Here is a 20,937-nt window from a genome sequence, read left to right on the forward strand (position 1 = left end):
TCTGGTAAAAAAAAAAAAAAAAAAAAAATACATAGGTCATTAGCATTATTTTGATGATACCAAATGTTCAATATATGAATATTATGATTAAATTTTAGAGAGATAGATAAACAATCTTCTTTTATAACCTTGTTAAGTCTTAACAGAAGCTGAATTTAGTAAACTGTCAGTCTTTTCTAAAATCAAAATCAGCATTTGTTACTCCACTCCTCGTTATTATACTTCAACTAAGAATTTGACTGAGTTTCATCAGGAATGTAAAAGCAACATGAGTATGCGAAGCACACCTGCCTTATTCATGCTGGTATCCCCAATGTCAAGCACGAGGCGCAACACGCAATATGCACCCAATAAATAGTTGTTGAGTGGAACAGTGGTAGCCAATAAGAAAAAGTGGAAGGTATGAAAGAGGAGGTATGAGAAAAAGAAAAAAGATAATCTGGAAAAGTGCTTATATATATTTCCTGAATAATTTAAAATATAGAAAGCTAAGATGTCTCCCAAAAACTTACAACAGAGAGAATCAAGAAAGCTGAAGTAAGCTACATAACAGCAAAATAAAGTGTAAAAGAAAATGATGTAAGTGAATCAGGAAAAAATTACTGATTTTTCATGGGAAAAGGATTAGAGAGGATTCCTATTCCTCTACAGATATGGCACAAGGTAGTTTCCCACAGAAGCGTTGTTGTAAATGGCCACAAAGATTAGTTTAAAAAGCAGAATAGGTAAGATCTAATTGGAAAAAAAAACAAGTAGGAATGTAATAAAAGGCAACAGGAATTAAGAGGAAATAGCCAAGCCCTTACCAAGAATATCTTGGTAATATGTAAATGTAGGTAGGGTTGGATAGTATCACAAGAAGTCAGAATTGTTTTGCCATCAGGAGACCAGGAGAAAAGATCTCAGCTGAGATACAGTAAAGATTAAACAAGATAATATGAAGACAACCCAGCTCAGGCACTGATATATCACGTATGTGCAATATCTGATATAGATATTAACTCCTTTTCCAACTCTAAGTGTATTAGACCTGTAAATCCCAGTAGTCTAAACATTACAAGTCCTGAAAACCTAAAGTAGTGTCTACCATAAGAAAAAAGCCCCACTTATTTGACAACAAATAAAGCCTACATGAGAGAAAACTTCAAGGATCTCTTTAAATGATTGGATTCGGTTCCTTTGTTCTTACTACCTATTTTGAATGCTTGGGAAGCACAAAGGATTGGCATCTATCATTTAAATGTCTGGGATGGAATGTCCATCTTTGTAATCAAAGAAATAGCCTTGGTTCTCAGTCCAAACAGTTACTACTGCAATAAAAAACAAAGATACACCATTTCTCTAAAAAACCCACTATTCTTCAGTAATTATCATCCTTCCCTACCTAGTTGTGATGAAAATCAGCCAGCAGTCAATGCCTCTACCTCCTGCACTGGCTTGCTAAAGGGTGGAAAGACAAACTGATTTTCACCTTGGAGTGAACAATACATAAGTGACCACGTTTACTTTTGTTTGGGGGTTTGCTTGTTTTTTTTGTTTTTTTTTTTTTTTTGAGACATAGTCTTACTCTGTTGCCCAGACTGGAGTGCAGTGGTGTGATCCTGGCTCGCTGCAACCTCTGCCTCCCGGGTTCAAGCAATTCTCATGCCTCAGCCTCCGGAGTAGATGGGACTACAGGTGTGCACCACCATGCCTTTTTTTTTTTTTTTTTAATCTTTTTTAGTAGAAATGAGGGTCTCATCATGTTGGCCAGGCTGGTCTCAAACTCCCGGCCTCAAGTGATCCACCCACTTCGACCTCCCAAAATGCTGAGATTACAGGCAGGAGCCATTGCACCCGGCTATAGTTTTGAATTCTGCAAAATTGATTCAAACAAAGTATGTTGGAGTCAGGGGGACACATGAATGTAACATTTGGACCCAATGCCTCAGCAGCCAGGCCACGAATAAAGAGACCACATGAAGCAACCTGTCTACTTGACCAGTCTTGTCTAAGCTCTCTGGACATCTTTCTCTTTCCTTCCTTTCTGATCTTTCCTATTAAATGTCTATATAAAATCCTGCTTCTCTGAACGTAGCAATGACTGGCCTTTCCTATAAAATACTCTGAAGTGTTTTACATGTAAATACACATTTTAACTGTCATATATTTTCCTTGATTGCCAGATGACCAGTAATGCCAAAAAGCACTCTTAGGACTCCTCAAATAATGCTTTCTAGGAATTATTCTCTAAAATGAAGTCCCAAAAAAATAGTCACCTTTACAGCTCCTCTCTGCTTACCACCGAGAAATGTTAGCAGCACTCGGAGTCACAACCCTGGGCTTCCCCACCTTTTGTGTTCCACCTGGAAATGTCATCTACTGTTACAGAAAAAAAAGAAAGCAGCATTTGAGTTGAGTTGAGACAGAAGGTATCATAGTCCTCTGCCAGCCTCTAAGTCAAGTAAAGAGATTGCAGGCCAAAGGACCAGCAAGTACAAAGGCAGAGAGAGATGGAAATATGGAGTATGCAAAAAATGATCACCTTTTCACCTTAATCTTTCTAACTAGTATTAGATTGAGCAAATACATCATTTTTTTTTTCAACCTTGAATCTCAAGGCTAAAGTTAGATGACTTAAGAATTTTTTAAAGGTCCAATTATTTCATTTAGGGCTAACACTACAGCTAAATTAAAGACATGCTAACAAGTTTCCCTTTTGAGCCTCATTAATTAAGAAAGTAATCAGAGTAAGGAGAAAAAGAGAGTAGCTGTATGGCAGAATTACTTAAATAGTTTTTAGGTACCACCATTTGTACCTACTAGGAAAGCAAAAGGAAAACTAATCAATTCCAGATTATGAAATCTGAAATTCTGAAGTGTTTTACATGTAAATACAAATTTTAACTGCCATATATTTTCCTTGATTGCCAGAAGAGTACATTAATCTTATTCGAAGAAAATTTTGATCCTCCATAATCAAAAGGTAAAATTAAAATCTTATTCACAAGTTTACTAGGGTGAGCTTGCTGAGAAAATTCTCCCCGTGTTCAAAGACCAAAAATATACCATTTTTAATATTTTAGTCAGGATAAATGGTACTCAAAAATATCTGTTAACTGTTTTTATCAAATTCTAGAAAACTACCTTAATTTACAATTACCTTTTAGAGAGAGTTTCTAATTTACATTAATAATTTCTTAATTTACAATTACCTTTTAGAAAGAGATTCTAATCTTTCAGAAACTCATTCAAAGGAATACTAATACATTTTAAAAATATCTGCCAACATTCTTTGGCTGCTGTGCTCAAGTTAAACAGATACATAAAGCATCTAGCATGGTGCCTGGCTAACAGTCAACATTTAGGAAGTCAACTCAACCCTCTACACAAAGGTCTCTGACCTGTATCCATCCAGTATAGTCTCTCCCTGCCACCTCTTCCTTTGTTCTATGAGCCCAGGGATATAGGTGGCATAAGTCTATAGTGAAAAATTTCTTTTTGAAAATTAAAAGGTAATGATTGATCTAAGTGTTTTGCACTACAGACCTAAAATGTAAGTTTTATATAATACTTAAAAATTCTCTGTGGATATCAGTCTTGAAATGTAAGTAGCAGGCCCACGAAATTGGATGAAATAAGTTCAATTTTCAGACTTATGTAATACCTAAACAATTTTTTAAAAATCACACTGCACAGGTAAAACCTATCACAAAACATTTTGGAAAATGAATGCCATTGCTTTTAATGAAAAGATCACATAACCTACTCAGATACTTCTCTTTCAAGCTGACCTTGAAGACACTATAAATCTGATATTTCTATCCCATGTGACTCATAGCAATTAATTAAATTATGTGATAGTCACTGTAATTTTTTTTGGATTATACTTTAAGTTCTGGGATACATGCGCAGAACATGCAGGTTTGTTACATAGGTATACACGTGCCATGGTGGTTTACTGCACCCATCAACCTTTCATCTACATTGGGTATTTCTCCTAATGCTATCCCTCTCCCACAGCTCCCCTAGTCACTGTAATATTAAAGGGTAGTAAAATTCTAACTAAAAGAAAGCACACATTTTGTTTTTCTATTTTTCAAACTAAAGGACATTCTCATGCCAAAACTGTCACTGAAAATATCCTCTTTTACAAAAGTCTAACTTATCCCAATGGAATATCTTCAAAAATAATATATAGAAAATTTAATAATCAAAATTTTATATTAACCTTTTGCATTTTTAAAACAGAGTTTACTTTTTAAGCACTTTATTTCATTATACCATTTATTTGCCCATTAGGAATGTAAAAATATCATGTACAGGATTCATAAAATAATGTTTTCTGACAATTGGTATATAAAAAGTATATGTTAAAATTCTAAAATTAAATTAATAAATAATCAAGATGTTAAACTTACCTTTTTGTTGGCAACAAAATGTATTCTCAAGTTTACAAAGCAAATCCACGTTTTCATACTTATTTTCATTTACTTTTATCCAGAAACAGTTTTCAGTCATTTCATGAGGTCTGATCTACAATCAGAGAGAAGACTGATTCATAAATAGGTGAGTGTTTCACCTGTCCCAGGTCAAGCACTATGCATACACTGAGTATCATAGCTGTCAGCAGATATTTATAAAGTCGTATCTGTAAGATTTTTCCCCGAAGCGTGTTCAATAAGATACAAGTTCTGCAGGATGTTAAGGTCTTATTAGGAAGAAAAGGCTTCCATGATCCAATAGTTGAGGATTTGAAATACGATTTAATTAGCTTCTTCTCAATTGCATTTCTCATAGTCTCTAATAATCTTCACCTGCACTATACATTTTGACGGGCAGGATACATTATACAGCATTTTCCATGTTTCTGTTACCATGAAACCATTTTTCTGCAGGATTCTGAATTCTTAAGATCTGACTAGATATTAGCTTCTGACAACTAGTTAACACTTTCCCAACATCTATCGATAGAGAAAATTTCCTAAGAACACCATCATTTTTTTTTGAGAAACACTTCATAAACATAGGATTCATTGCAATAATGTTTAATTATCAATTTAATTACAAATCGCATTCCACTGGAACAACATCAACTCTCACTGTATTTATAAAGCAGAAAGTCTTAGTCAATATGAAAGGGCTTTGTCCCAATACTTTAAAAAAAAAAAAAGATATTTTATTGTCACTTTGATCAGTGACATTAGAAATTATGTATATATAAATTAAATTATGTATGTATAAATTAAATCCCATTAGAAATTATGTATATATAAATCCAAAATTAGATTTAGATCTAAGTAAAAGTATTTTCCTCTATTAATTTGTTTTACCTTTAACCAATTCAATCTTCTCATGCTGATTTCAGGTTTAAATTCTTTCTTTGGTTTCAACCCAAATGGCAGGATTGGTAGAGGAGGAGAATTTTGTCCTCCAAGGAATCCCAGGGGAGGTGGTGGAGGCACAGGACCACCGAATGGCATCCCCATTCCTGGAAGTGGAGGAGGTGGTGGGGGAGGGGGTGGAGGCGGCACCCCTCCACTAGAAGGCAGTGGAGGCGGAGGAGGAAGTGCTGAGTGGCCAGTTCCACCTTCTTTAGAGGGAGTCAGAGGAATATTACAATCAGCTGGCAAGGCACCAAACTGGAGAAAAAAACAATCAGAGACATAACTAAGAACATATCTACAAAACATGTAAATATGCACTTTACTCAAAAATAAGGTATTCATTTAAACCAAAAATAATTACATATCCGTAATTTCATAAGGTTTAACCAAAAATCAAAATTCCAACAATTTTTCTTCTAATTTAAGAATATAATTATAGCTTTTTTTCCTCATAAAAACATAATTGCCAGAAGTATAATTCCCTGTTTTGAGGTAGTTATGACCATCTAGGTAGAAATGTCCGGGATGGAAATGGGTATGTGGATCTAGAGGATTTGAAAATCAGTAGTCTCTGGAGAACAGTTGAAGCCAGGGAAGTAGAGAAGTTCACTCATAGTATGGAGAGAATATGCAGCATGACAAAGGGTCTATGCACAGAGTTCTACGGAGCGCAAGCATTTAAGTGATAAGTAAGAAATAAGATTTCAACAAAAGAACTTAAATGGTATTGTCACATCATGTCTTTGCTCAAATCTTCTCAATGGTATCCTAATGCACTTGAGAAAACAACAACAACAACAAACTAAAATTCTTCGTAGAACCTATATAAGTATATCATGATCTGTCCCTGCTATCTGGTCTTGTAGGTGACTTTCTTCTAATTCTGTGTATGTGCCAACCTCATGCTAACTTCAGGGCCCTGGTACATGCTGGTCCCTCTGCCTCGAACATTCTCTTCACCTGACCATCTCCTACTAGCCTCTTCAGTCTGAGCTAACAGATCCCTTCCTTGGGAAAGCCTTATCTGACCACTCATTTTACACTCACAGCACCTTGTACTTTTCAATAGCTCTTATCAAAAGTGAGAATTTATTTAAGGAATCATTAGCATTTATCTCTTAGACAGATCATAAGCTTGATGAGGTAAGTGACTATCTTGTATTATTTACTGCTCTTTCCCCAGCACCTAAAGCAGTGACTGGTACATGACAGCTATGGAAGAAATGCGTAGGATAAATGCATGAAAGACAAGAAGAGAAAAAGCCAACTGGGCACAGGGTCAAAAATCATGAATGAAGGGAGCACCACCTAAAAGACTGCTTTGCAGAATCAAATGCCACAGAGAAGCAAGGTAAAATCAGGGGTGAAAAAAGAACCGCCTGTGTCCACTGGTCACTTTTGTCCTCATGTTTCCATGGCATAATAAGAATTTAACAGATGCATTTCGATGGATACAAAGAAGACATTCTGGGTTAATAAATAACTTTTGTAATATGATTAGCTTCTTGAAATTACAAACTTCAATTCTAACTACCTTTAACATTTAATAAATGTTACATAATTTTGAATTTTCATGGCACAATTATGAAAAATAGACCATGTATAAAAGCTTGAAATCAATAACGTCTGAAATCATGACAAAGAAAACAGTGTTATAAAAGAAGTTGAGGCCACAAATCAAAAGCATGCCTTATCAAAACCATTAAGTATAAAGAAGAACCAGTTCAGCGTTACTCTGGGTTGCTGTGATCAAAGATGATACTACCCTTTGAACGTATTCAATAATTAACTATCAATGTCTTAAAGATATGGCTGAATTTCTGCTCTAGAATAGTTCATTTGATAAAGTGTGAAGACTGACTTGAAGATATGGTTTGGGAGGCCAGACACTGTGACCATCTTGCTCATCACTATGTCTCTCCAGCACCTAAACTACCTGGTTGTGAAGAGACTACAGGAGCAAAGGAATTAAGTCACAGCTAACAGAACATGTTTTATTCATACTCTTCATAGTCAGCATAGCTTTGAACAAAAAAGAAGGATCTTAAGATAAATGCCCACATTTCATAAGAAATAAACCAGAATCCAAAGAAAGAATTTGCCAGTTGTTCAAACATGAATATAGTGGCCAATATTAAGTATCTAATTCTAGGTTTTCTTCTCATAGCCATAAACATGGGTCATCACTGTATACAATTTAAAACAATTTAGGAGATTCCTTGATTTAATTTCACTTTCAAAACATACACTTATTCCCATTTTATGTAAAAGCACTATGCAGCAATAACTTATTTAAAAATGGTGGATACATTTTTTTATAAACTGGAATTTTCTGGAGAAGATTTACAAATCAACCTTCAACTGAACATAATTAAAAAGAAAAGAAAGTTCTTAAATTTACATTACCCCAGACCAAGAAAAACTTGTTATAAATATTTCAGCCACTGTCTGTAACTCAGTCTGAAGTACAGACACAATCAAATGTTTCTTTCAATATGAGAGACAAGGAACCATATGGGAAAGATAAAAAAAAATTCAATAAAATGTGATACTTCCCTCTTGCAGCACTAAAGAAAGAAGATGAATGAGAATAATTTTCTTGTAGATAGATTTTAATTTTTTTCTAAAATTGAATACTAACAGATAGCTATCTCTTAAGGTATCTCCAGACAGCCTCAGCAACAAAACTATCCACTAAGCATTTAAAAGAAAACAAAATTGCCAATAAGACAGGATATAGTATACCTGAGACTATTTCAACATAACTGTAAATTAAGATGAAAGGAAAATAGCAAAACTATACTTATTGCTCATCATCCTGTACGTAAATCTACATGAAGAAATTTAGCTATGAATATTCTACCTCCTTACTTACATCCACATAAAGCATGCAGATGACGTATTTCTTGCTATCTAAATGTTTTATGTGTAGAGGGTGCATGGGAGCTATCTGCTTCATAATCCAGATTTACTCTCTTTTTTGTCATGTTTTAAATCTGTTTACTTTGGAAATTGAAAAATTATCAGAAAATGTTCTCATTCAGCTAGAGGTTATCTTTTACTGCAAGGGACCCCTAGGCTGAAGGTTTTGAAAAATAAATAGCTTGAGCAATAATTTCCTGTAGTGGGATAAAGATCAGTGATGAATAACAAATCTGAGAGTAAAAGATTTTCTTACTCTTTATGCTTAATTACTTAGGAAATATGTGACATTAGGAACAAAACCCTAACAAAACATAAGAAAGATTAATTAGTAAAAGCTTAGATATACACACATATAGAAAAAAAGACAAAAAAAATAGCAAAACACAGTACAAATAATGCTATAAAAATATACAAGCAAAATTAAAGTTTAAACATTTTAATGCTATGAAGATATAACATAACCTTTGCTCCCTCACTGTGTTTTTAATACCCAAATTCACTCAGAGTGGAATTTTACCTGAGACTTAAAAGCTTGTAGCTCTGCTTGAAGCTCATTAATCTTTGCCTCTTTTTTCTGCAATTCAGCCTGAGTTTCTTGGTGGTCGGTAAACTCTTTTTCAAACTGAAACAAATTAAAAGTAATAACAAAAACAGGAAGATGAAAATGAAAAGCACTATTCTTCTTATAGAAATATGACTTGAATGATCTGCCAGTAGAACACAAATTCCTGAATTGGTTTTATGAAAGGAGTGATAGAGTTTTGAAAAGTCACTTACAGTCTTTCTCTAGGCCCCCTCCAGGTCCCAACCAAAATCGTTCATTCAAAAGGCGGCAGAAAAAAGCCATAGACAAGTCTGTGACCTTCTCTCTGCAGAGCAAACTGGCCACAGTTATCTGCAACCTTGGCATTTTTCTTCAAAGTCTCTAAATATTATTGTGACTTTGTGTAAAATAATAGAGAGCAAAGCACTGTACAAATTCCTTGCACCTTCCACCTGCAAAAACTTATTCTTGAAACTTATCTGAAGTATATCAACATGATTTAGAGGATTTCATTTTAATATTTTTTATTACTAAACAATTCCATTCTATTCAGTTTCTAACTTTTTTTCTTATAACAACATAATATCTCCTAATATCTTTGGGAAAGTAATGATAAATTAATTTTCAAAGTCCCTAGCGAAATATCTTCTGGAAAAAAAAAGCAAACAATAAAATTTGGTGAATCTAGTGAGTTTTCTATAATAATTTATATATCCACTCATCACCAGTTCTCATCTTGCATTCAAACACATTCAACTTTGCCATTATTATGACTAAAAATCTCCTTTTTGCTCACAATCAAACACAAGCATTTGACTTTCTTAGGAAAAATGAAAAAAAAAATCAATCAAAAAAATGCAACTATCTCACAAATGTGGCCTCCACATTTTAAATACACTCAAACCTCAATTAGGAAAATAACAACAATATAGAACTCCACCATTTACAAAGGGATTTTATTTTTACTTAGTTTACAAAGGGAATCTTATTTTGTCTTTAATAACGCTAAGAGACAGTTGCTAGTCCCTCATAGCTAGTAAAAGATGTGAGATTACAAAGCCAGATTTCCCACCTTCAGAGTCTAAGTTCAAATGAAACTATGCCACCTCCCTGCAATTAACGTTTAGATAATGCTTTACGGTTTTACTTAACAGACTATTTTTTGGAGCAGTTTTAGGTTCACGGCAAAACTGAACAGAAAATAGAGATTTTCCTACCCTACACATGCATTCTCTCTCCCCATACTTTATAGCTTTAAAGCATAAAAAGAAGCATTCTTAAATTTCATTACAAAAACTCTGTGAAATAAGAAATACTGCTTTAATTCCCATTTTACAGGGAAGGAAGGTAAATTTCAAACTACTGATTCTCTCAGTCTCAACCTGTGTTCCTTTATTAAGATAACAAAAACTAATAGGTAAAAACTGTCCAAATGTCCTTCAGTTGACCTAAGCCACAGCAACACTACCATTCCCCACAACTACTACAGCTCCTACAAACCTCTCTTACCGTTAAATAATTAAAAAGATTCTAAGCCTAAATCTAATCAAATTACTAACTACAAAACAAGCCATGCATGAGTCTCAGAGGTCCGCCCACCTTCTCCTGTCACCCAGTGCTTCCCCCTAAGGACTTGCTAAATCAATTGCCTTCACACCTCCCTTGCATAGTTAACCTCTCTGTACTTTCATCGCTCATTTTACTCCTTATAACCCCTCTTACCATAATCCCTCTTTAGCTTAAAAGTCAACGTTTTCAAAGGGTATTCTTAAACCACACTCACTTTTCTGACCTGTTGAACTCCATTCATTTCATTATCTATCACAACTTAGCTATAATTCATTCTAAAAACCCTGACTTACCAAATTCCAATTCCAGAAGTCCAAATTCCCTGGACTGCTCTCAGCCTCATCTTAGGTGATCTCTCTAGGGCCATGCTGTTTCAATATTATAGCCACTGACCACAAATGATATTTAAATGTAAACTTAAATTATCAAAAATAAATAAAGTTTAAAAATTCAGTTCCTCAGTCACACCAGTCATTTTAAAAAGTACACATGGCTGATGACTACCATGTAGAACAATATAGATTATAAAACATTTCCACCACCCCATATTAGGCCAGTTCTATAGCATAAATACCTACAAATAGGCCTCCATATTCAACCTCTTTTCCTGTATGTTCCATTACAACACACACTTCTGGTTCTCCTGCTACTCCTTGAGTGCTCCTACAAATTCCTGTTATGGGTTTCTACAAAATCCAACCCACTAATGTTGGCACTCTATAGGGCTCTTTCCTCACCCCCCTCCTGCTTGTCTCATCTTCCACAGCCATGTTTAAATCACCATGCATACACTGATGGCTTACAAATCCCTATCAACATCTCAGCTTCTCATCTGAATTCCAGACTACAAATCAGTCCATGAATATATTTCCAACCACTTAATGAAAACTTTTCAATCAGACGAAAAGACCTATTTTCAAAACCAAACATGTTTCCCCCTACAAGATTTGTTTTTTGAATGTTGCTATCTTTGTAAAGGGCAGCTCAAATAACATGACTCCTTTGTTCTTAAACTATCAGTGACTTCATTATAATCATTACTATCTAAGAACCCTCTAGGATCTGGCCCTAATCTACCTATTTCCCATTACGCAATAAATATTTAACAACACACCCGAGATATGCCCCCTCAGAGTGGTAGGTTCTGAAGACACAGTTAAACAGAATATGGTCAGTGTACTTTTAGTCAGCACAGTGGCTGGTGGAGAAGTAAAAGCAAACTAACAACCCTAAATCAATTAAAAATACCAGCAATAAAGAGAGAGACAGAGACTGAAAGCTGGGGAATGATTCCTGGAGGAACGATGCTTGACCTCAAAGTCGGAAAAACTTACTAGCATTTCAGTGTGTGGATGAATGACAAGCAATACTTTGTAAGGGGCACAAAAAGAGGTATGAGAACAAACTGAAGGGGATAAAGCCAGAGATGAACACAGAAATAAAACTGCTGAAAGGAATTTTGCAATAAGCCAAAGAGTTAATCCTCTTTTCCTAAAAATCCTGGAGCATTATTAGGGTATGTATAATAAGTAAACAACATAATCAAATTTTTACTTTCAAAAACTCAACCAGCAGCAGTGTGAAAGATGGGCTGAAAAAGACATACTAGAGGCATGGAAATTGGTTTGGAGGCTATTGTAGTTATCCAAGCGAGAACTGAAGGCCTTCCTGAATTGAGGTGGAGAAGAGGGTAATGACAAAGAAATGAAAAAAGACTACAGAATCCAAAAATGTTAGTATCTGACTGAATGAAGGAAATGAGTGAGAGGAGTGTATCTAAGATGACTACAGGGTTTTGTTGTTTTACAAGCTGGAAAAAAAGTGTTGTTATTTGGGGAAAATAAATAAGGTTATAAAATGCAGGGGGAAAAGATATTTTTAGGGAGAAGAAAGATAAATTTGGTTTGGATATGCTCAGCTTGAGATATGTATAGGAAATTCAAAAGAAATTTAGATATGCATCCTTCTTGGCTATCTCGCATTGTTCTTCATACTGATTCCTCAAGGCTCAGATTAGACATCACTTCCTTGGAGAAGGCTTCCCTGGCCACCCATGACTAGGTGAGGGACCTTTCCTCTAGGCTTACATACCAGATAGGGTTTGTCTACCACACCAATTGCACACTGTAATATAAAATTGTCAAAATAACACTCACCAACCTGAAAACTCATAAATGTGAGAAACTTTTCTATTTTATTCATCACCTTTCCAGTGTCTTACATCTATAATTAAAGTCAAATAAATATTTGTTGAATGAAGTGATGAGCCAACCTCATCAAATCTTCCTTTATATGTTGAATTACTATGTCAACATAGTCACTCTCCCAGCATCAGAAATCTTTGAGAGCTCATCTTCTCTTTTTGACAACTAAGACAAAGTTCACTGTTACACAGCAAGAAAAAAAATTATGTTCTTATGAGAGTAAGAATGAAAAAGCCTTTCTATAACATCAATATGTGTACTTCCTATTTCATAAACCCTAGACTAAAATTCATAAGGAAAAAGAATTATTTCGGGACTTAAGATAAAAATTATAAAAACAACCACAGCCATAATGAGTACACTCTAAGAACATTTATTAAATTAACTTGCTCATACTAAAGTAACTGTATTACTTATGAAAAAATAAGTTTCCACATTCTCGCCTATAAAAAGATAGCTGAAATATAAACTTTGTTTTAGCATTTTTGTAATATCTATAGTCAAATCACTGTAGCCTTGGGGATAAAATGAATCTCCATTAAAAGCACACCTTATAAAAACTGATATGATAGCCTTCTCCAAAAAGAGTTACTACAGCAATATTACACTTACAAAATTACATGCAAAAAAATGTTGAAAGACACAGTTAAGGTTGAGGCTCTGCTTAATTTCATTCTCTAGGGTGAATGTATTAGTGCATCTGTACAAGAAGGTTGATAATTCAATATTCTCTATATACTTTCTGACATTTCTGATCTTCATTTTTCAAATTTATGCACCAAAATAAAGAATGTGTCTAGCAACCATGATAGCTTCCTGCCTAAAGCGAAGTATTTACATGTGTCCTTATACAGCTATCAGAACAAAGTTTTTGCTGATATATACAAAATGATATGGCAATAGAAATATTTTATGGAGCAAATAGTATTTTCTGAATATACCTAACACATATAATTTCTGACTAAAAGGAGACAACTAACCTTGAACAAGGTCTTTTTTCTATTTATATATTTAAAACCTATAATTTTTAAAATTCTGTTTAAAAATGTTTAAAAATCTGTTGAGAAACTTTAACTCCATTCATGTTTAACTCCATTCATATATACTATATACCTAAAAATGATAACAAAATCAAATTTATACTATCTGGGATGTATCCAAATCAAGTACTTGAAAGTCTACTACTACTCTCCTATAAAGAGTTAAAGTGCTTATCCAGCTTAGAATACAATGTTGGCTGGGTGAAGGGTCACCCCACAACATGAACATCTATCTACTGTAACACTATGAGACTAATAAATTTAAATGATCCATTAATTTGTTTCCCCCACTAAACTAAGTCACTTCAGAGCAACAACAATATTATATTCACAACTGTAATCCTAACCTGCAGCTGAAGGCCTGGGAAATAACAAACTCTCATTTAGCGTTTGGTAAAGTCAGAATCTTAAGGCCTCTTAGGACATTTATAATGTTTTTCATAAGTTACTCTTAACTTACGAAAGAGTGCCTATAATTTGTAAGTTATGTTTTATCTTCAAAGTTATAGAAATGTGCAACTGCCTCAAGATACATTTAGTATCCGCTACATCAAAAACCTATACTCCTTGGCATGATGCCTAACACACAGGAAATATTCACTTAGTAAATGTTTGCTGTGGGTTCATCATGGTGGCAACAGTAGTAAGAATTATCGTCACTCCTTCAATGTGAAAAACCACCTGAATAATTCAAATCAGATTGACTATTTAAAATGCAAAGAATTGGAATAACAAATTAAAAGTCTAATAGGTACTTGCTAAGCCAGAGATAAAAGGACAAAACAATACCTTAATTTTATGCCTCCTGTTCCATTATTGGAACGCTGAGCATGTGGAAGTTATTTATATCCTACTGCTCAAGGTCATTGCCAACGTCTGATTTTTCAAAACTCAAAAAAAAAATTGCAATCTCAGGCATAAATGGGTTAAAGAAAAGTAAGGAATTGGCTGGATGGTTAGAAATACTACTGAGTTGAAACAAAACTGGTAAAATCCGATAGCTATGACCTATGAAAATGGCAATTTTATAAAGTTCTACTTAATATAATGAAGCAACTTTCATCAAAACTAAAAACAAGTTAACTTTTCTCTTAAAATTTTTATATATGATCTCATTCTTAAGGGCTTAATAATATGATTTCTTGAGAATTACCACAATCTTAAAATTTTGATTACATACATTTTGCTCCATTATCCACTCATTCAAAAAGGATCTTTTTAGTTCTTACAAAAGGCCAGGAATTGTTCCTGGTGCAGGGATAGTGAATAAAACAAACAAAATGCCTCAAAGTTTACTGTTAGGGTGAAATAGATAAGTCATTCACAGATAAATACATAAACTATGTAGCATGTCAGATGATGATAAATACATTCAAAGAAAAATAAGAACAGAAGAATAGGGAAGGTCAAAGTTGGGAGTGGGGAGTTAAGATTTTTTAGATACAATAGTCCTCCTTGGTGGAGGGCATCTATGCACACACCTGAAGCAGATAAAGAAGAAAGAAGGAATAACAAGCAAATTCCCTGAGGCAGAAGCATGCCTGCAGTGGTTCCCCACAGAATACTATAAAGTTAGTCAAAACTACTTACTTTCTTGTAAAGTTCTGATGCTTTCTCTTCAAACTCTTCTAGTTTTGCTTGATCTACGCAAATGTCTAAAATTGCAATGACAGGAAATTTTTAATGTGAAAGTTCTTAAACTCATTACGACTTCAAAAGTTTAGAAAGAAAAAATATCATAGAAAATAATTAAATACTGATACTACCAGTAATAAACAAAATGGAAAAAATATTATAACGTTGGAATGAAAAAGGCTTTTCTAAGCATGATACCAGAAAACAGAAAACACAGGAAAAGCCAAACTCAATAACAATTTTAAACTTCTAGCAGGCAAAAGGAGACGTTCAATTGTAATAACACTCAAATGTTTCTATCACCAACTCGTACATATTTTAAAGAAAAAAGATGCTGTCTAAACAAGCTTAAAAAAAAAACAGCCAACAGTAATAAACAGAAAATTAGAAAAATTGATACTAAAAAATCACCAAAACAGATGAATAAATGTTTATTATTCCCTAACAATATGAAAATTAGCAATATGAATGTGAAGATTAAATGACTGATAATGCCAAGTGTTGGAGCTGACATGAGGAAACCAATAGTGAAAGCTAAGAACTTTGCTGATGAAAAACTAGGCAATATGTACTAAAATTGTAAATATGGATTTTCTTTTAACCTACCAATGCCATTTCTGAGACTTGGCCATAAGGCCTGAAAACTCATTAAAATATTTTTTGATGTTAGACAAAATTAAAAAAAACTGAAAATAAATGCCCATCAATAATGAACTGCTTAAATAAGTTATGATATATATACACGATAGAATACAATGTAGAAGTAATTCATATGGATTTCCCATAATACATGTTATCCCTTCTTTTTTATTAAATGAAAGCAATACATGAACAAGGTTTATAAAAATGTATTACAGAAGAATTTATAATAAAAAGTAAGTCAACAAAGTTACTGCATCCAAATCTTAATCACACTTCCTAAATGCAACCTCTTATTACCATTTCTATACTAGATTATTTTGGTGGTTAGTTTCTTAACTCTAAATAAAATGTACATAACTATTATTTCTTGATTTATCTATTTAAGACATTATAGATAACTTTCTATTATAAAAGATTAAGGCAGTGTTTGTTCTCTAATCCTAATTTTTGATATTCTATTTACTAAACTGGATTGCTCCGGAGCATGAAATATTTACTTTTGATTCCCATTACATTAACAATAACTTAAAATTCTTGCCACAGTATGTCAAATTATCTGTGCCTTATGCTTTCCAATACTTTTTCTCCCCTATTGCCCAACTTTGGTTCTTCTCTCACCTATTCATAGAAATACAATGACATTCTCTTCTGTATTTAAACCTTTTGTATCTATTTATGAGTTTATTCTAAATATTTAAAAATCAGTAAATACAATTAATTTTATTAAAACTACATAAGCATGCATCACTTATACAGCCAAATGGTGTTCAAATATTTTATTTCCTTCTCAAGAGCTCAGTGAAAAAAAACCTCTCAGCTGCCATTCCTAAATGACCCAGTGGAATACATTTTTTCAGATACTATTCAAAATCATTCCACATTTTAGTTTGCTGCATATTTACAGCACCATTTTCTTAATTTCTGCTTCCTCTTCCCACTCCCTCCACCCCAGGAACTTCTAATTGCTTATCTCTTATAGAGAGAAACAAGCATTTTCATTAATATTATCTAGTTCTTCACTAATTATATTTCATTCTTCTCCCAGGACTCAGATAATATATGAAAAGAAACACAACCCTGCACAGATACATAGCCGAAAATGAGAGGTGTATTTTAATAGCCTTTCCAAATCATTGTGGGTAATCTTCTTTGATGTTATATCGAAATCTGACAAATGGTGACTTCTTAAACAGTAGTTACAATGTGGAATCACATATCATATCAATTAACTTGTACTCTGTTACCCTTAAATCTCTTGATAAATGTTGCACTTTTAATAGATCTTTTGCCTATGCAGAATTTGTAATATCAGGCACTGGTCATATGGAAAGAATGGTGTGCTGAGTCATGCAAATGTTCCGAATGTTAACATGTCTTTATACAATATCACAATGAATAATCAGATAGGTTAATAACACCAGTGACATCAGGAAATAATTTTAGTATTGAGAACCTGTCAGCCTAAAAGCAGCAGATACAAGTTTTCCAAAATTCAAATTTCCACTTAAAAACTCAAATTTTCTCATTGGCAGCATATTTATCGGCCATTTCCTTTGAAGTTATAGGCTCATTTTATTTCATTTTTAAGAAAGCAAGTGCCTGACGAAAACTTTAATAAAAACTCAAATGTTACAACACTAAATAATAATGCTTCATCTTTAAAAAAAAAAAAAAACTCTCAAGTTATAGAAGCCATTGTCTGTATGAGTCATTCCAAGTTTAAAAAAAAAAAAAAAAGGCTTCGGGGGGACATGCAATTCTGCTTGCAACTCAATTACACAAATATTTTCTTACTGAACTCTTTTAATAGATCTTTTGCCTATGGAGAATTTGTAACATCAGGCACTGGTCATATGCAGCAGAAGTACTGTATGTATAAATCCCATTTGTTAACACAGAATATTAAAACAATGTGTACACAAGGGTCAGGCTTTAATAAAGTTAACATTTTTAGGACCTTATCAAAGGCATTCTTAAGTAAAAAATGGCAGTTTTTGTTGTTTTATTGACAGTAAAGATGATAATGAGTACTCCCACAGTTTAGTGCCACTGCCTTGATTCATAACAAACTGCCAAATGGTGAGTTTTACTCACCATTGTTCTGCACCACCAGTGCAAAATGCCAACCCAATAAAAAAGGCAAATAATGTTTTTGTGCTATTATGAAAACAGTTTTAACAATTAGGGCCCTCAGGAGTCCAGAGACACAACCCGAGAACCAATACCCTAGAGCTCATTCATAGAATAAGAGACAATAAGATATTTCATTTAAATAATAAATACTCACCTACAAACTGGGTTAAATCTAAATCTAGTCTTTTTCGATATGTGAAGTCTGGATCCATTCCATCTCTATGCAATACAATCTGGGATACACACTCATCAATTAATTTGAAGTACTGTTGCCTAAAACCAAAGAAAAGAGTAAATGTACAATCGATCATTACTGTAACTTTACATCAAAACAAAACTTTTTTGCTAAGATTGATTTCAAGTTCAACAATTTATTAGTAATATAATTTCAACAGTTGACACAACAGATTTATATGGGAGTGAGAGTAAATACAATTGTCATCACTTTGCTTTTAATGAATTCAAAACATCATTTTTATAGTCTTTTAGGAAATGCAGTATCCCTTAATTTTCTTACAAAAGTCAAAACCTTGAATTAAGTAAATTAGCTGAAAGTGAAGTGATAAATGCTTAAAATTTGTGCTCAGAGGTCATCAACTTTCCACTGTACCACACTGAAATAGCTACCATTAATTCACTTCATTAATACAACCAAAATAAACAAAAATCTTTTCTAAAAAGTTTTATGGGAGTATGTGGTATACTGTTTTCCAAGTGTTTGTGAAATCAAATTTAAAACTGGTACTGTAAGTTATATACAATATCAAATTTATACTTCTTACTCAAAAGGAAATAGAAAAATTCAGTATAATAATATTTGTCCAAAAATCAAAGTTTAACTAAAACCTCCAAGTAGATTTCATGTTGTCATTATAGGTAAGTCTAGTACATCTACACTGGTCATAAGCGAAACATCCCTTAAGATTTAATAAATGTAAAACAGATAAAAGATTTTATAAGCAAAACCAAACTAAAGTGATAAACAGGTTGGGTACTATTCTAATGAAGCACAGTCCTCCATCTCAAATCATCCCCTAGAACTTCTTTCCTTAATGACTTTTAGCATACTTTTCCTCTCTAAATCCTCCTCATTACCTAAGTGTTGGTCCCTCAAGCCATTTAGACTTTCCTTTCCATAAACTATGATCCACTGCTCTTGACCTACTTACCTTACACCTAATAAACCATCTATTACGGTGAAGAAAAGCTACTACAACTTAACACTAGCAAAGATGACTAATGATCACTAACTGCCACAGAGTAAAAATGTTTAAGAAACGGTTCCTGGGTAGAAATCAAAAGTGTTATCTATGCTTGCCTCTATTTGTTCAAGTTCTTTCAAGACATTATCTCCCATCCCCAAATATTTCTGCCATAATAAGCACATTTACACGTGGTACATACATTTAAACACATTTATATCTATCACATTTAAAAATCTAGATGATGTATTTCTTTTCTACTCAACATTATTCTAATGTTTTTAAAATGAAAATGTTTTAAATTAACAATACAAGCTATTTCATGTCATCTTTTTAAGAAATCATAATTTTAGTAAGTTTTTCCTCAACTCCACAATGTCCAATTATGAGTTCATCTATAATGTAGCTGAAATTTCATGCAAAAACTCATTGGGGAGGCAACACTATCAAAGAATAATACACAACATTTCTGGATTCCAGAAATGTAAATCTAGAAAATAATCTCCATGAGCAATATTGGTGAGGTAGTAAATGTGTCTGAGAAATATGTGAATAACTTAATTAAGGGATGAACATTAAGTTGTCATTAATGATAAAATGCTATTTTTGTTGGAGGAGTTTTTGAAATCTTCACTTTTCTCTGTGGTATTGTTAACAAATATCAGAAATTATCTCCCATGCGCATTTAACTAGCATGGTATTTTACACATGGTAAGCCTTAATTATTTGGTGCAAAATTGAATTTGATCTTCTCCACCCAATTATCTTGCTGTATTTCAGCCCCCTCACTTTTTCCTGGGGAAAAGGGGCTGCCTTTGACATATATTCTCCAATCAAATTCCATTTCTGTCAAACTTTCTTTTGTCCCAAAAGTGGAAATGAAAAAAGATTCTAATTTTTCCATCCACCAATTCTTTCAAATGAGAACATTTAACATTCTGCAATGGAACAATCTACTGTTTGTAGAAAGAAAAAGAAAAATTATGTGTGTTCATATCAAAAGTAGTTTACAGAGCTCATTAAACAAAAAATGTTACAGGTTATCTCAGATTGCTGAAAAGGTAAAATAGAGGTCCTTCTGAGGTAGATGAAATCAAAAAATGAAGGTAAAAACCAAAAAAAAACACTCATAGATGTGTACACCAACAAGAGTAAGTTTTACTGTATGTAAATAAATAAAATTTAAAAAAATAAATGCATGACAAAAATATATGTAAATTATCACAATTCTGACACAATCTTGGAATAAAAGCATATTTAAGAAATATTTTTTAAGAAATATTTTTTAAGAAATGTTTAAGAATTTTTTTTAAGAAAATTTTTTTTAAGAAATAGTAACAACAACAATAATAAATAGGAGAGTTTGGAAACATGAGGAAAAAATTGATGGAGTTGTCTTGAGTCTAGCAGTCACAGGAAGAACACTGCCTTTGTGGCAACCATATCTGGAACCAAGATACCTGGGGTTTAAAGAGCCAAAGAAGGAATTAACATAGATGAACATCAAATGTAAAAGTTCATACTCAAAAGATGGCCAAATATCTAAATTTCTATGCCTTAATGTCATTTTGGTAATGCTACAATTTAATCTTTCTCCAAGATTCTTGATGTAACTCAAATGATAGAATCACCTGAACATAACCCAAAACAGTTGTGTTTTTTAATCTGTTTCGAAGC

At 33.2% G+C, this 20,937-nt stretch overlaps 1 protein-coding gene across 2 annotated transcripts in view; it reads right to left on the reverse strand.

The window, feature by feature from the left end:
- Window positions 1–20,937, reverse strand: part of DIAPH3 (diaphanous related formin 3) — a 484,172-nt gene that overhangs the window by 291,774 nt on the left and 171,461 nt on the right. For both annotated transcript variants that reach the window (XM_054446718.2, XM_054446717.2), the window contains 5 exons: window positions 18,213–18,331; window positions 15,239–15,303; window positions 8,809–8,913; window positions 5,313–5,621; window positions 4,401–4,515 (listed from right to left, as the gene is read on the reverse strand). In XM_054446718.2, the coding sequence (XP_054302693.1) occupies window positions 4,401–4,515; window positions 5,313–5,621; window positions 8,809–8,913; window positions 15,239–15,303; window positions 18,213–18,331 (713 nt within the window). The remainder of the gene's footprint in view (window positions 1–4,400; window positions 4,516–5,312; window positions 5,622–8,808; window positions 8,914–15,238; window positions 15,304–18,212; window positions 18,332–20,937) is intronic.

This window comes from Pongo pygmaeus, chromosome 14, assembly GCF_028885625.2.
Source record: "Pongo pygmaeus isolate AG05252 chromosome 14, NHGRI_mPonPyg2-v2.0_pri, whole genome shotgun sequence".
NCBI lineage: Eukaryota > Metazoa > Chordata > Mammalia > Primates > Hominidae > Pongo > Pongo pygmaeus.